Source organism: Emys orbicularis, chromosome 1 (genome assembly GCF_028017835.1).
Source record: "Emys orbicularis isolate rEmyOrb1 chromosome 1, rEmyOrb1.hap1, whole genome shotgun sequence".
NCBI lineage: Eukaryota > Metazoa > Chordata > Testudines > Emydidae > Emys > Emys orbicularis.
Window position 1 is genome coordinate 11,202,137 of NC_088683.1, and position 15,124 is coordinate 11,217,260.

Consider the following 15,124-nt stretch of genomic DNA (forward strand, 5'->3'; position numbering starts at 1 on the left):
TGCAAAACGTGGGTGTTTGTGCTTTACTAGGGTGCTTAAAAATGTGTGCTTTTTACCACTAGCCTGAGTTGTGTTTCATCAGCGTTCTCTTCCTATCTCCTCCCTCCTAGTACCTACCGCTCCTTTGGGGTTACACCCATTTCTTCCTTGTCGACACACATCACATACCCTGCTACCTCAGCCAAGTAATCGCGAACACCTACATCAGCCCCTCTTGGAACAGCTCAGATAAAGCTACTGAGTGCCAGCGTAACGAAGGAAGCTCCTTCCTTCTTTCAGCCTCCTGATCTCATGGGTGTTTCACAAGAACTCCTTCAGGGCTGGCCGTGGCTGAGGCTGCGAGCGGTGGAGAGGAGGGAGCCTGCATCTTTAAAGATTAATAGCATTGTTTGCTCATTAAGGAGATCGTTTTGAGGCCCATGCTAGCCAGAACGCTGGAGTGCAAGCATCTGTTTGCTACTGGGAGAGGATATTTATTATCTGCTACTTCAATGGCTGCAAATAAATAGCCAGACCCAGATAATGTTCAAACAAACAGCCAGCTGCCAGGCCGGGTCCCCCAATAGCTGACCTCTGTGAAGCGTCATGCTGACGTTTTAATAGCAACCCGCCTTGCGGAATAAAACCCGAGGACTATAGTCTTCCAAGGAGCGGAATTAATGTCATTCTGGCAGGGCCCTTTCCAACTGCCAGATTGGCTTAGTGTGGGGTGGGTGGAATGGCCTGTTGTAACATGTTGGGTGGATGGCTGTGTGTGTGTACATCAGGTGTGGCATGCACTGGATGTAGGGATTACTGCAGTGGTACTGGAGGTAGATGAGTTTGTGTACATGTTGAGCAGGTGAGCGGGTGCCTATACGGCCATTGGAGTTGGATGCGTTTGTAATGGGGCGGTGTGTGTGTACCAGGTGTGTTTGTAAACCGTGTGTGGAGGTGAGTGTGTACTGGGTGTGCACACTGATCATAGGCGAGGGTGCACCGATGCTGATTGCAGGTGTGGGTGTGCGTGGGTACGCACTGATTGCAGGTTTGTGTGTGTTGGTAGAGGGAGTGTGGGTATCCACTGGGTAGAGGAGTGCACATATTAGGTATGGGGGTATTTGCTGAGTGTAGGGGTGAGCATGACTGGGTAGGTACGAGGTTTGGGGGTGTTGGGTGGCGTGTGTGGGTCTATATGCAGGGGAGTTCCATTTGGGTTCCGCGTTCATTAGAACTCTCTGGAGATGGTGCCTGTCGGTGTATTGGCACATCCCCAGCACTTGTATTACATCGGGATGGCAATTGGGTTGTACAGCCTTCACCCGCAGGGCTCCCTCCACACCGGCTGTTATACAATGGACAACTCGCAGTTCAGTCTCTCTTTAATCCTCGTCAGCTGCTGGTTCCCCCAGCAGCCGCTCTGCCGGGCCAAAGCCATGGGGAATCCTTCTGGCAAATCCTCTTTTCTCTTTACGCCTAAGCATAGGGGTGAGCAGAGACCCCTTGGATCAGTCAGTGTATGGGGGGGGGAGGTTGAAATGGATCAATGCTCCATGCCTCCCTCATCCTCACACCCACTGCAGCTCTGGGGGTGCAGGGAGGTTGATCTGTAACACAAATCTTGGGCATTGGATCCAGTTGCCTGCACAGATCTGAAGGGGGCCTAGCAGGCCATTGTTAGTTCCCAGCGAGCTCACAGAGTGATGGTACTGGCACCGGGAGGCCTGTGGCTGAGTTGAACGCAGGCCAGTCTCCTTCAAGCACTCTTGGTATCACTCCGGCACAGTGGCTTCGGCCCTTACATCTGATGCTTCCCTGGGCAGGAGGCCAAAGCCCGTCAGCCCACTGTCAGGGTCAGGTAGCTAATCCCAAATGGGGTTTCACTCCCAGAACTGCAGAGGGAGGTTGCCGTAGGCCCCGTGCTGAGCAGAAATCTCATTGCGAGGATTGTTTTCCATTTTGATGAGCTCCTTCTTTATTTTCCCTTTAAATATTCCCTTTGCTGGAAACCTCACCATGGTGGCGTTGGGCTGGGGCCTGGAAATCAGGAAATGGCACTGCCTCTAAACAGAGGGTGAAACCAGCCAGGTGAGTGTTATGCTCAGAACTGAGAGGGAAGGGTAAATGCAATGGTTGCTGTAGTGTGTTGTTGTGTAACATCCCTTTAAGCAGTTTGGGAGCCTGCTAGCGGGCCGCCCTTTCCTCTATTGCAGAAGCTATCAGAGGCCTGCCAGAGCAGCAGTGGACGTACGTAGCTAGATCTTGCGTATTTGTACATAGTTCATAAACGTGGCTATTTGGAATCTAGCTGCGCCATCCTGGTTACCCCCTATTCTTAACACTGGGGAGAGAACAAGGACTCAACAGCTGCCGCGTTGGCACAATGGATTAGACCAGGGCACTCTGGAGCTTAAAGCCCGAGTCTCTCTCTGCAACTAGCGACAAAGAGCCAGGCTCCCTGGCAGAGAGCCGTAACAGACTCGCACAGGCAGGGCTGGATAACACAGTCATCTGTGGGCTACACGTACGAAATGACCAACTCGCATAGCCAGGGAAAAGTGGATCCGATGTACTAACCCCCCTCCTGAATCTTCATTTGTACTGAACTTTAGGGACAGTTTGGTTTCTGTACCTTAGCTTGTGTGTAGAACAAGGTTGATCCCTCCCTTCCTCCCCCTACAGCTGCAGAAGAATGACTCTGCAGCCAAGTAGGTTAGCAATGGCTGTGAAATCACGTTCTTGCTTCTCCCCTAGTATCACTGCTTTCCCGGGGCAAGGCCGCTGCAATTGTTTACCTGCCCCATACATACAGGGGGAGCTCCCTAGGGACCACGCACTGCGTCTGCACGGATTGGTAACTCCAGCCTGCTGTTTCCTCCGCCTGCCTCTTCCGCCTGGGTGCGCTTCTCTAATGGGGCCCAACGCAGGATGAGGGCTCTGGCTGAGCCCGGAGGTGGTCATTGCTGGCTTAGCTCTCAATGCACACACCTGACCCCGGCAGCCGCTAAGAGTGATGGAAACCAATGACCAAAGTAGCTGCTTGATAGGGTTTCCTAATTCGTTTAGCCCGGCCAGTGATCGAGATGGGGAGCTGCGAGTGTCAGAAGGACGGAAACCCCATGGAGGGGGAAGAGGTTATTTAGGATCACGCAAGCGAGTAGAACTTGAAGCTGAGCTACAGGAACGGCACCGGGAAGTGCTTCCTGACAGCGATATCGACCGAGCTGAGGAATAGTCTCCTAAGGGAGGAGAAGGAAGGCTCTATCAGTTGGGCCATTTGAAAGTGGGCTGGACAGAGCCCTGGGCCTGGGGAATGCACAGTAGGGAACAATCCGGCCCTGGGTGCAGGCTAGACTAGCTGGCAGAACAGGTCCTTCCTGGTGAGTCTACCCGTTGGGAAGCTCTTGCCACGTTTTGGGCTGTGGTCGTTTCTGAGCCAACGCACGGTGCCCAAGGTTTTAGGAAGTTTTTCCCCTTGGGGGCAGACAGCCTAGATCCCCACCCTTTTCTGCACTCCGTCCTTCTGGTGTCCCCCATCACACCCAAAACCGCCTACCACATTGCCCATACCACCCTCTGAGGAAGGCTCCCCCTAGAATCCTGTGGATGCTGTGCCTGCATTTGTCCACAGGGAGGCCCCACTGTGCACCAGCAAAAAAGTGAGTCCATGTGACCTCCCTCTAGCAAAGGGGCTCCCGCCAGGGAATGGGGTGCAAGGGGAAGGTAAGGGAGCCAGTTGTCTGTGATGCACGTCTGTGAATAGGAAAGAGAGCCAATGAAGTCATTCCTCTAGACCAGGGTTTCTAAAATGTGGCCACCGGTGGATTTTTTTGCAGCCTCCTGGGCGGAGATGGGGGGCAGGGGAGGAAAGCAGCGGCCCCTCCCTGCAGCACCCAGCTCTTGCTCCTGGATGTGCCACCTTGGTGTTTGCTGGTGCTGCCGGCAGGGATCGGCGCCCTGCACCGCACAGCCTCCTCGGGGGCTCTGGGCAGCGCCTCTGGAGACAGGGGGGGCCAGTGTGCATGGCACTGGAGGACCCTGGGACTCTTCAGGTGGCTGGTGAGTTCCCGACCCACCGTCCCAGGGGCGGCAGGGCTCAGGCTTCAGCCCCGGTGGGCGGCAGGGCTCGAGCTTGGAAGAATTTTCAGAGCAGCCACCAGCAAGAGTTGGTGGCTGCACTCTGCGGCCAGCAACAAATGTGTCGTGAGACCCCCGGCCCTAGACAATAATAAATAACAGAAGGAGCAGACAGTGTTCAGTGCAGGAGTCTGTGATCTGACCACCTCCGGTAGGAGTTATTGAGAGTGACTCTGTCACCAGATCCGTCAAGGTGACCAAGTGGCTGCAAATTCTTGAGCCTCTTCCAGTCTGCTCAATGGTTAGCGCTACTCTCTCGCTCTCCCTGAAGGCAGAGTGTGATCTGGTGGGTGGAGCACAGGGCTGGGACTTGCTATGTCATCTTGGGAAAGCCCTTTAACTGCTCCGTGCCTCAGTTTCTCCATCTGTCAAATGGGGGTAAGAATTCTTTGCTGCCTGAGGACTGCGTTCAGTTTGTATGGCCCGACCATCTCTACTCTCTGTTCATGTCCTCTCGTTCCTGTGTCTGTCTCTCCTTGGGCCTCTCTCTCAGGTACAGCAGGGCCCTGCTCCATTCCCACCTATTATACACAATGACTCAGTGATTGATTTTCCTGGCTGAAAGATTGAGTTAAAAGAAACAAGCTCACAGCCTGTGTGTAAGGGAAGGAAACTGGTTGGTTTCTCAGTATTGTCAAGAGCCAGTGTCCTGTTGTTTCCTCTAGGGTGAGAGGAGAAAGCAGGAAGAGGGGAAGAAGGCCTGTTCTGTACTCAGTTGAGAGAGAGCGTGGGAGCTGGAAAGTGACTGACCTGGATCATTAAGTCCTGGTAGCCCTCGGCCTGCTTTAGTCAGCAGCAAATTGAGAACACGAGTGCAGAGCACCAAGCCGTTGTTCATTCATCCACTATCATATTCACTTTGGGCTTTGCCTTCCCTCCTTCCAGGAAGAGCCCGTTACTCCTCCTGAGTCACCGTGCAGGGGAGAAGCAGTGGCTGGGGCTTTCAGGCGTGCCAGCCCTTTGGTGGTTTGGCTGGCGAAAGGTCCCATAGCTTTTGGCTACTGGAGAATGGAAGATTCGGTGAAATCAAATGGCAACAAATTCAAAACATAAAAGCAAATGCTTTTTTCACACAATGAGGAATTAGACTGTGGAACTCACTGCCACCGGATGCCGTTGAGGCCAAGAATAAACTAATAATATTCAAAGAAGGATCGGACATTTATCTGGATAGCAAGACTATGCAGAGTTATCGTAGTTAATGTTATGTTGGGAGGGATCTAAAACCTCCTGCTTCAGGGTTTAAGACCTTCTTGGGGGTGGCGGGCAGATTACCCCACATCTGCCTACTGTGGGGTTTCTTGCACCTTCCTCGGAAGCATCTGCTTAGCCCATGTCAGAGACAGAAGACTGAAGTAGATGGACTGTTGGTTTGATCCATTATGGCAATTCCAATGTTCCTAAAATCAGTGACCTCCATAGATCATAAGTGATATTCTACTCTGAGAGGAGACTAGCATCATAGGATGCCATGTTTGTGGTGGGTAATTTCTATATCAAATGCGCTCAGTGGCAAGGAAAAAGCTCCCTGCCTTTCTAAGCATCTGTCTAGCTTCTTGCGTGGGACCCATTGCTGTGAGTGAATTGCATGCCTCCTCTTGTTTTTGTTGCTCCCTTTGCTCCCCTCCTGACCCACTTGTTTGTCTCACCCGCTTGAGTGTCTCACCCCCTTTCAGACTGCCAGCTCTTTGGGGGCGGGGCTGTCGTTTTCAATGTGTTTGTAAAGCACCATGGGGCATCACCTAGTTGGTCTCTAGGTCCGATGGCCATATAAATGTTGACAGTAATAATAATGGTATCTGAACAGTCCTGCAAACTCCATTGGAGTTCTTTCCTTTCCAGGTTTCAGAGGGGCAGCCGTGTTAGTCTGTATCAGCAAAAACAATGAGGAGTCCTTGTGGCACCTTAGAGACTAACAAAGTTATTTGGGCAAAAGCTTTCGTGGGCTAGAACCCACTTCATCAGATGCATGGAGTGAAAAATACAGGAGCAGGTATAAACACATGATAGGATGGGGGTTGCTTTACCAAGTGTGAGGTCAGTCTAACGAGATAAATCAATTAACAGCAGGATACCAAGAGAGGAGAAATAACTTTTGAAGTGCTAAGAGAGTGGCCCATTACAGACAGTTGACAAGAAGGTGTGAGTAACAGTAGGGAGAGATTAGTAGTGGGGAAATTAAGTTTAGGTTTTGTAATGACCCAACCACTCCCAGTCTTTATTCAGGCGTAATCTGATGGTGTCCAGTTTGCAAATTAATTCCAGTTCTGCAGCTTCACGTTGGAGTCTGTTTTTGAAGTTTCGTTGTTGAAGAATTGCCACTTTTCAGTCTGTTATTGAGTGACCAGAGAGATTAAAGTGTTCTACTGGTTTTTGAATGTTATGATTCCTGATGTCAGATTTGTGTCCATTTATTCTTTTGCGTCGAGACTGTCCAGTTTGGCCAATGTACATGGCAAAGGGGCATTGCTGGCATTCCCAGGCATCATCACCAGTAACAAAGGGTTTGCAGGACATGCCCTAGATGAGACCTGGGCAACCCCCTGAGTTTGTCCAGAGGGCAATCCTACGCTGATGATGCAGCAGGAGGAAAGGAGTGCAGGTGTCCCTCCCATAGTTCTTTTGGGCCTGCAGAGAAAACATTGTGAAGGGACTGAAGCCAACAGCTCTGACACTGAACACACACAGAGCAGATTGGTTGAGTTAAGAAGCTGCTGTTATTACAGGGTCACTGTGGTTTTGCTACTTGGGAGGTTTGGTCTCGAATATCCAGCCCCACACGTCCAGCCTCACCCATCTGCATCCCCAGGTGGCCACTTTTAAAACCTCCCGCCCCCTCCAGATAAAATTGTCAGATCATAACGTTTGGGTCGGGATGCTGTCTCTGTGTTAAGACTCGTGTCGCTATGTCTTCGTTCAGCCTTTTAAGACACTGGCACTTCAGTGTCCGTCACCGATGCTATGGTGATGGGCCCAACATGGGCACCTAGGCATGCAAGACAAGCCCATCCAAATAGAGAGTGCCCTGGAGCTAAACCTTGTGCCTGGGAGCCCATGGTCTGTGCAGTCCCAGCTCCTCTCCAGTTTGGATAAGCACTTACTGGGCTTTGGGTGGGCAGGGGCACTGTTGTGTGCATGGTTCTGACTGTGATTCTATGTTGCAGGAGTGTGTGTATGGGGAACGGGGTGTGTGTGTGTGTGTAGGTAATGGGCGTAGGTGTGTGCATATCAGGAGAGGGCTGCGGGCTGTGTGTGTGTGTTTGCTGGAGGAGTTTCTAAGCAGGTACGGGCTTGCAGCTGGAGCTGAATCACAATGTGCCGTTGAAATGACAGCCCTGTGGTGTTACAGGGCCTTATCTCAGTGCCTCATTTGCCAGTGGGGACTACCCCACGGGGAAGGAGTCCGTGGGCAACCCTGTCCTTGCCTTTCCTGTGCAGTACTCTCACTTTGGGGCCTGGGTGGTGTGTAGGGATGGAGGCACATCGTGTGTGTGGATAGATTATCCCATGAAACCCAATGTCTGCAATTTCCTGTAGTGCCACCTGCTGGCTAAAGGAGAAATATCCGTTCACATGGAGATGTTCCACCTCTAACCCAATAGGAAACTTACTAAAGCATTATTTTACCTTTACTTCTGCTCCTCCATGCAAACCCCACAGCTGGGAACGTTGTGTGAGGTGCAACGTACCTAGGACCATCCTCATAGATTGTTACATAAGTTATCCATCCCTCCAGGATGTCCTGGACAAGGGTTGGCTCCTAGTATTAGCCTTTGGCTGAGAATGCAAGGAACAAGACTAGCAATGTTTGGGCTGTGATGGCAGCTGCCCCTGGAGTGGTCTAAGTTTCCATGGTGGAGTGGGCTACTAATTCATAGCCCACTGATTGACTTGCAAACCCTGTGCCAGGAAGGGAAGACACTCATGTTCTCTCTCCCCATTTGTCCTTGCTTTGCAGATCCGCGTAGATGGCCCCACCAATAGCGCCCTGGAGTACGAGATCGTGCAGGTGGTGGACACCGGCCCCATATTACGGGATATGGCCTTTTCAGTGGATCATGAGCACCTGTACATCATGTCTGAGAAGCAGGTAAGCCTCCCAGATTGTTTGGGGTGCTTTGAAAGCCTTTACTCTGTGGCTGGCCGACTGGCACCCGAATGTCTGAAGAGGTCCTGTGGGGGAAATCTCAGAACCAGCCACGCTGGAGGTGAAAGTTTAGGTGGAAGTTTATGTTGTGTTGTTATTTAAAGTACCAATAAAACCAGACATCAGGAAGGGGACAATTTGTCATCCAGGGTGGGAACTCCACCTGCTTCCAGCCACCTTCCCTTCCAGGCCTATGGAGGGGGCTTGCCTTGCTGGGTGTGGGAGATCGCAGGGCTGCTGCGGTGTATTGTTGTTGAGAGTTCTAGGGGTTTATGTTGGGTGCCTGGGCACATCGCTAATTTCCCAGAGCTCTTGAAGTCCATTGTGCGTTATTAGGTTTTGGGGGTGGGGAAGTTGTATGAAGTTTTCTAATAGCTTAGGTCAGGGGCTTAACCAATCACAATCAGGGGAGTTGTGCAGGCTTGTAAAGTGCTTTGAGATCACCATCTGGAAGGCATGCGAGAGGGAAAATTTATCGTTGATCCTTTGTGTGATAAAGGAACGCTCATGCCCTGCTTGCCACTAGATGGCTCTTAGTTGGACCCGAGACTGCCAGCAAGGGTGCCAGTGGGGCTAGGGTTGTCTGCATTCTGGGAGCCACTGACTCATTTCATGGAGGCCACCTAGCAGCCCTCAGATGGTAACAGTGACAACCAGCTGGCAAATCAGCTGCCTGTAGGGCTCCCTAGTCCACTGCCAGTCACCTGGGGGATGCAAGTCCCTTTGGGTAGGACGTGCTTTGCTAATTCTTTCCACTCAGCGGAATTCCTTTTCAGTCTCCCCTCCTGCCCACTTCCCTACTTCCAGCCACTCAGGAGTCAGATACAGCATGTGCTTTGAAAGCCTCCCTTAGCCCTCACCCTGTCCCAGGGTCACTCTGCACGCACCAAAAGCCAACAGCCTCCTGGAGGGAGTAGACCTTCCTTCCTCTGGTACTTTCCAGCTCTCTCTTTCTCTCCCCACTCCCTAGCAGCCTGACATCCACTTTCCTCACAAGCAAGTCCTCTTTATGTGGGAGCTCCTATCTTGGCCTACAAACTAGGGACTGAACCAGAGACCTTCTGAGCTGCTACTGCTTGAGCTAACCAGCCAAGCCACCATAACTGATGCTGTAATACAATGGCTCTCAACCTTTCCAGACTACTGGACCCCTTCCAGGAGTCTGGTTTGTGTTGCGTACCCCCAATTACACCTCACTTAAAAACGACTTGCTTGCAAAATCAGACATAAAAATACAAAAGTGTCACAGCACACCATTACCGACAAATTGCCGACTTTCTCATTTTTACCATGTAATTATAAAATAATTATAAAATATAAATATTGTACTTAAATGTTGTCAATATTTGCAGTGTTATTGTAGCCATGTTGGTTCCAGGATATTAGAAAACAAGGTGAGAGACAAGCTTTCAAGCTACACAGAGCTCTTCTTCAGGTTGGAGAAAGGTGCTCAGAGGGTCACAGATAAATACAGCCTTGAACAGATTGTTTAGCATAAGTAGTTAGCACCTATTCAAGGGACCAGACAAGGTACAGTGGCCTGTTAACACCTCTGCAGTCATAGGACAAAAAGGGAAGGTTAGTGGGTTACAGATTGTTGCAATAAGCCATAAATCCAGTATCATTATTAAGTCCATGATTTTTAGTGTCTTGTGAAGTTATGAATTTAAGCTCCCAGGCTCATGTTTTGAAGGTGTTGTTCAGGGTTCCTTGGAGGATGAGGACTGAGAGGTCAGCTACAGAGTGATCAAATGTGTTCGCCCACGGGTGATATAGTGTTCTTGTCTTTTCTCATTTTTCTGTGTGAGTTTATTTGAGAGCGTATTGATTGCCTGATTTCACCCACATAGTTGTTATTGTGGCATTTACTCCACTGAATGAGGTACATCTCATGTTGTAATAGGCATGGGTAGGACCCATGGATGTTGAAAGGTCTGTTGTGGGGGGTTATTGATCATGGTAGCAATGGAGATATGTGTACAGGTTTTACATCTGTTCTGGCAGGGTGAGTTGGTGGGTCATGATCTCTGGGGAGCTTGCTTCTGATGATGAGCTTGGAGAAGTTGTCTGAAGGCCAGAAGAGGGAGATTGGGAAAGATTTCTTTCAGGATGTGGTCCCCATCGACTATGGGTTGTAGTCGTTTTACGATGCATCACATGGGTTGCATGTCTCATTGATGTTTTTTCTCATTTTTTGTCAGACTTTGAAAGTCAATGTGGCTGAAATGTTGTCCAGCTGTGCTACCTAGCTCATGACAGATCCATATGACACATGGCTAAACTGGAGCTAAACAAGGTGAAGTGGCCTGTTTAGGGATACTAGGTGGTGGTAGGGCTGGGAATAGAACCCAGGAGTCCTGGCCCTCAACTGTATCAAACCGCTTTTCCTGTCTTACAACACTGAGGGTGGCCAAGCTATCGGGGGTAGCCAACAGAGCACAGGGTGTTTTTATTTTACATATGATCTGATTTGGTGAAACATTCAAAGCAACATAAGCCAGTGCCTGTCCCTGATGCTATCTGTAGGGCAGCCAGCCATGCTGATGACAGCATAACTACCCTGTTAGTAAGGATGTTCCCTATATGCTCATGATATCTTGCACTTCAGGTGCTGAACTGAATCAGCATTTGCTAGGGCTGGGCAGAGAGAGGGGTGGGGTGGGGGCTGAGAGCAATTCCTGTGGCTGTGGTGGGTATTTGTTTTTCATAGAGATTCCCAGGATACTATTAATTGTGCTGCATATAAACTGCCTGGGTTGTGCCCACAAAGTGCTCCTGGTGTCTTCAGGCCTGTGCAGAACCGGAGGTGAGATTTCTCCCTGAGAGTAAGGGGGAAAATGGGCCCAACAACGTAAGCTGACATTTCCTAGGGTTACCATATTTCCACAATCAAAAAAGAGGACACTGGGGGGGGAGCCCCGCTCTAGCCCCGCCCCCGCCCTGCCCTGCCCCGCCCCCATCCACTCCCTCCCACTTCCCACCCCCTGACTGCCCCCCTCAGAACTCCCAACCCCCTCCTGCTCCTTGTCCCCTGACTGCCCCCTCCAGAACCTCCCTGCCCCTTCTCCGACCCTCTGGCCCCCTTACCGTGCCGCTCAGAGTGCTGTGGAGCGGCGCCCTGGGCAGCAGGGGAGGGTGAGCAGGGGGAGGAGCTCCAGACTGCCGGAGGCCCGATGCGAACAGCTGGCCGGCGATCTGCAAATGCAGGGAGGGAGAGAGAGGAGGGGAGTGATTTCAAGCTGCAGGGGAGAGGAGGGGAAAGCGGAGGAGGGGCTCTCTCTGGCTGCCAGAGCCCCGTGCGAGTGGCAGGATCCGGCCGGCTGCCCTGTTAGCCGCGCATGCTCTGCATGGGGGGGGGAAGTCCGGACATTTACAAATTCCCCCCGGACGCTATTTTTAACTCAAAAAAGCCAGACATGTCCGGGAGAATCCTAACATTTCCAAGCCTGGTTGGGGGTTGCATGCTCAGCTAATGGCCAGCTTTATAAACTCAACTCCATCCCTAAATGTTCCCTGGCAACGTGTGACAGCATGTGCGTGAGCGCCAATGCCAGGGCTAGGTTCCCACTCAGGTCATTACTTCCTGCCTCCCCAAATCCCCTTGCGGCTGTAGTTGGGGGTAGTATTCCTCTTCACGGCCTGTCCTGAACTGTTCCGCAGTGTTGCTGTATGCGGTAAGGCCCTGATCCAGTCCCGCACTTAGACACATGTTTAATGTTAAGCATGAATAGCCCCTGGGACTACTCCTGTGCTTCAAGTTAAACACCGCTTAAGTGCTTTGCAGGATCGGGGCTATTGTGCTCAGCCCTGACATTCCGGGGGCAGCTGCAGATCATGGGTGGGTGAAGTGATTCCTCTCCATATAAAACACGTTGAGATCCTATAGGATGAAAAACCCTTTAAGAACAGGATCTTATTATTTTGGAGCTGAAAATAGCTCAGGATCTACGGAGAGATGGTAAAAGAGAGCCAGTCGTTCAGAAGAGCCTGTGTCTTATGGCCTGGACTTAAAGTCCTGCAGCTTGTGGGAGATTCTAGCTTTGCTGGCTGACATGTGATTCGGGGGTTAAAGGCGAACCGCAAAGCTTTAGAAAAGAAAAGAGAAGTTAGTCATGTTATCCTCCCACCTCCTGCCAGTGCCAGGGGCCGAGCTGGACATGGGACCTAAGGGAGATACTTGTCCCAAGGTAGCTAATCTGCTCCAGCCCCCCATGGAGACATGCGGCCCCATTCTCCGGGGCACTTGTATAAATATTCAATATAAACCAGCCCTGAGAGTCCCTGTTTCCCAGCCCCTTGCTCTATTAGACGGTACTCCGAGAAGGCCCCACCAGTATGCTCATGTGCTATCACAGCCCCTAATTGTCTTTGTTTTCAGTGTGCGGTTGGCAGGGCCGGCTCTGGCAAAAAAGCCTCCGGCGGGGTGGGGGGGGGGCGGCTGGAGCCCCGGGGCGAGGGTGGCGGAGGGGAGGACGGCCGGAGCCCTGGGAGGAGGGCGGCGGCGGCCAGAGCGCCGGGGGCAGGGCGGCGAGCCCCGATGGGGGCTCGGCTCTCCCCCCGGCGGCCAGGGCGGCGAGAGGGCGGCGAGCCCCGGGAGGGGCTCGCCGCTCTCCCCCCGGCAGCCGGGGGGAAGGCGCGGGGGGGAGGGCGGCCAGAGCGCCGGGGGGAGGGCGGCGAGCCCGGCTGTGGCCCCGCTCTCCCCGGCGGCCCGAGCGCCGCGCCGCCCCCCTCCAGGTGCCGCCCCAAGCACCAGCTTGGTTGCCTGGTGCCTGGAGCCGGCCCTGGCGGTTGGGCTTTTTGTGGGGGCGGGGAGGTAGGTGGCTAAATGACAACAGTGCCATGTGCTGCCTAGATTCAAAGTCAAGAGCGGGCGTGGCTCCAAGCCTGCCTTCTGTGACCAATACCAGCACGTTCCTTTCAAGCAGCAACTCTGTATGCTCAGACGTGACAACCAGGACTTGGCGGCACGGTCGGAGGCACCTGTGGGCTTAGGAATGGGATGCAGCAGAAGGGTTCCACTCTATATAAATATAAATAGGGAGAGAGTGATAGAGAGAGGGAGATTGATTTGTAACCAAAAGATCAAGGAGAGACGCAAAGGCTCCATTATTTCGCCAAGGTGCAACTGTATAATAAAGCAGTGAAAACATATGTTTCAAGTGCCTGTCCCTGGAGTGGGTAGGATTGGTGTGTATGGCGGATCTGTCATGATTTATCATGAAATCTGCCATTTAGTCTAAGGATTCACAAAGGGCACCGAGTGACTTATGATCGGGGTGACTGCTTCTCCCTGAATGGGAGGCGTTGTGAGGTGCTGACAGGAAAGCTGCTGCTCAAAGGTGTCATTTCCTCACTTATCTGTCTTGATGACACTTCTCCCCCCCCCCCTCCAACTCCCCCATCAGTTTGGCAGGTTTTTATCAGCAATTTCAGTGTGTGGAGACATTCCCCCGCGGTGACTGGAATTTCAGTACATGAGAGTCAGTCTTTCTCTCACATACACACACACAGAGACATACACCCACATGGCCTGATTCTGCACCGCCTTGTGCAGTCATTTATGCCTGCGCAAAGTGGGCGTAAAGTGCTTTCAGACCAGAATAGGAGCCATACAAGGCAGTGGGGAATCAGGCTCACAGAACCTCTTACATCTCTCCCGCTTCTTCTCCCACTTCCAGCCAGCTCACTTCCTTCCTCAAGCCCCTTCACTGCCTTCCTTTCTCCTTCTGCATTAAAGCCCTGATCCTATGAGCTGCTCCCCATGGATGGACCCCTGCGCAGTGCCCTATTGACTTACAGGGTGTTCATAGGGGGCTGTCTGCATGGAGTAGCTTGCAAGATTGGGACCCTAGTCCAAATGCCTCATCGTCCCTTTAGCTCTATCCCTGCCTATATCCAATCTCTCGTTTCCTCTCCGTTTCACTGCCCACTTCTGATCTTGGTACTGTAGGGTTTACTTGAGGCAGCCTCCCGTCTCCCACACACCTCCATTCTGCCCTTTTCTGTGAGCCATCTCCGTGCTGATCTGCTTGCTGAGGATGTCTCCACACCTCCTTCAAGCGGCAGTGTTCAGGTGACGGTGTGATCTAGCAGTCTGAGCCCAGGACTGGGAGCCAGGAACTCTTGGGTTCTAATCTGGGTTGTCACACTGAGCTCAGGCATGTTATTTAAAAGGAGACAGTGAAGCCAAAAATCCTATTGCCATATCAGTGTTGCCGACTCTTGTGAGGCTCACAATATTTGGTATTGTTTCATAAAGCCCCAACCTCCTGGAGTCATGTGATTACATGATAATCTCAGCTTTCTTTTTAAATAGAAATTACATCTGTAGCCATCAAGTTCACAGAGAAGGGCTGGGAAACATGAAACCTAAGGGTTCAAAACCCAGAAGACCAATAACAAGAACCCTACATTTATTAATGTTCAAAGCTCATGATTTTTGAATCAGTCTCATGATTTAGGGAAGGGAGCTGATTCATGATTTTTGAACAGTAGTGGTTGGCAAATACTGCATTCTGAGAACGTTGTACTTACTGTTGCCAAAAGTAACCTCTATATGACAAGAAAATGGAGAGGGTGTCTCCCCCCCCCCCCCCCCCGTATTTTTTAAAATTTGTTTACTTGGTGCATTTGAGTCAATTTCACTCTTGAAATTTCACTTCCTGTCTCATGCACTATTGGGATGACATGACTCTAATGCATTGCTCTGGGAGCAGCTCACTTGCGATTGGCTGTTGTTCTTTGAAACAGCCTTTGCACATCCCCCCTCTTAGGAATGGCACATGTCAAGAGTGGGACTCTGCAGAGGTCAGCCCGAAGAACTCTGATTACTGGTGGGGAACCTCGATTTGACCGCCAGCA

At 51.6% G+C, this 15,124-nt stretch overlaps 1 protein-coding gene across 8 annotated transcripts in view; it reads left to right on the forward strand.

Moving 5' to 3' along the window:
* PLXNA4 (plexin A4) overlaps positions 1 to 15,124 on the forward strand; it is a 612,559-nt gene that overhangs the window by 269,289 nt on the left and 328,146 nt on the right. For 4 of the 8 annotated variants that reach the window (XM_065423502.1, XM_065423503.1, XM_065423504.1 and 1 more), the window contains one exon: positions 8,101 to 8,206. In XM_065423502.1, the coding sequence (XP_065279574.1) occupies positions 8,101 to 8,206 (106 nt within the window). Of the gene's footprint in view, positions 1 to 8,074; positions 8,207 to 15,124 lie in introns of all 8 variants that reach the window. The other 4 variants (XM_065423507.1, XM_065423506.1, XM_065423509.1 and 1 more) reach the window with 2 other exon arrangements.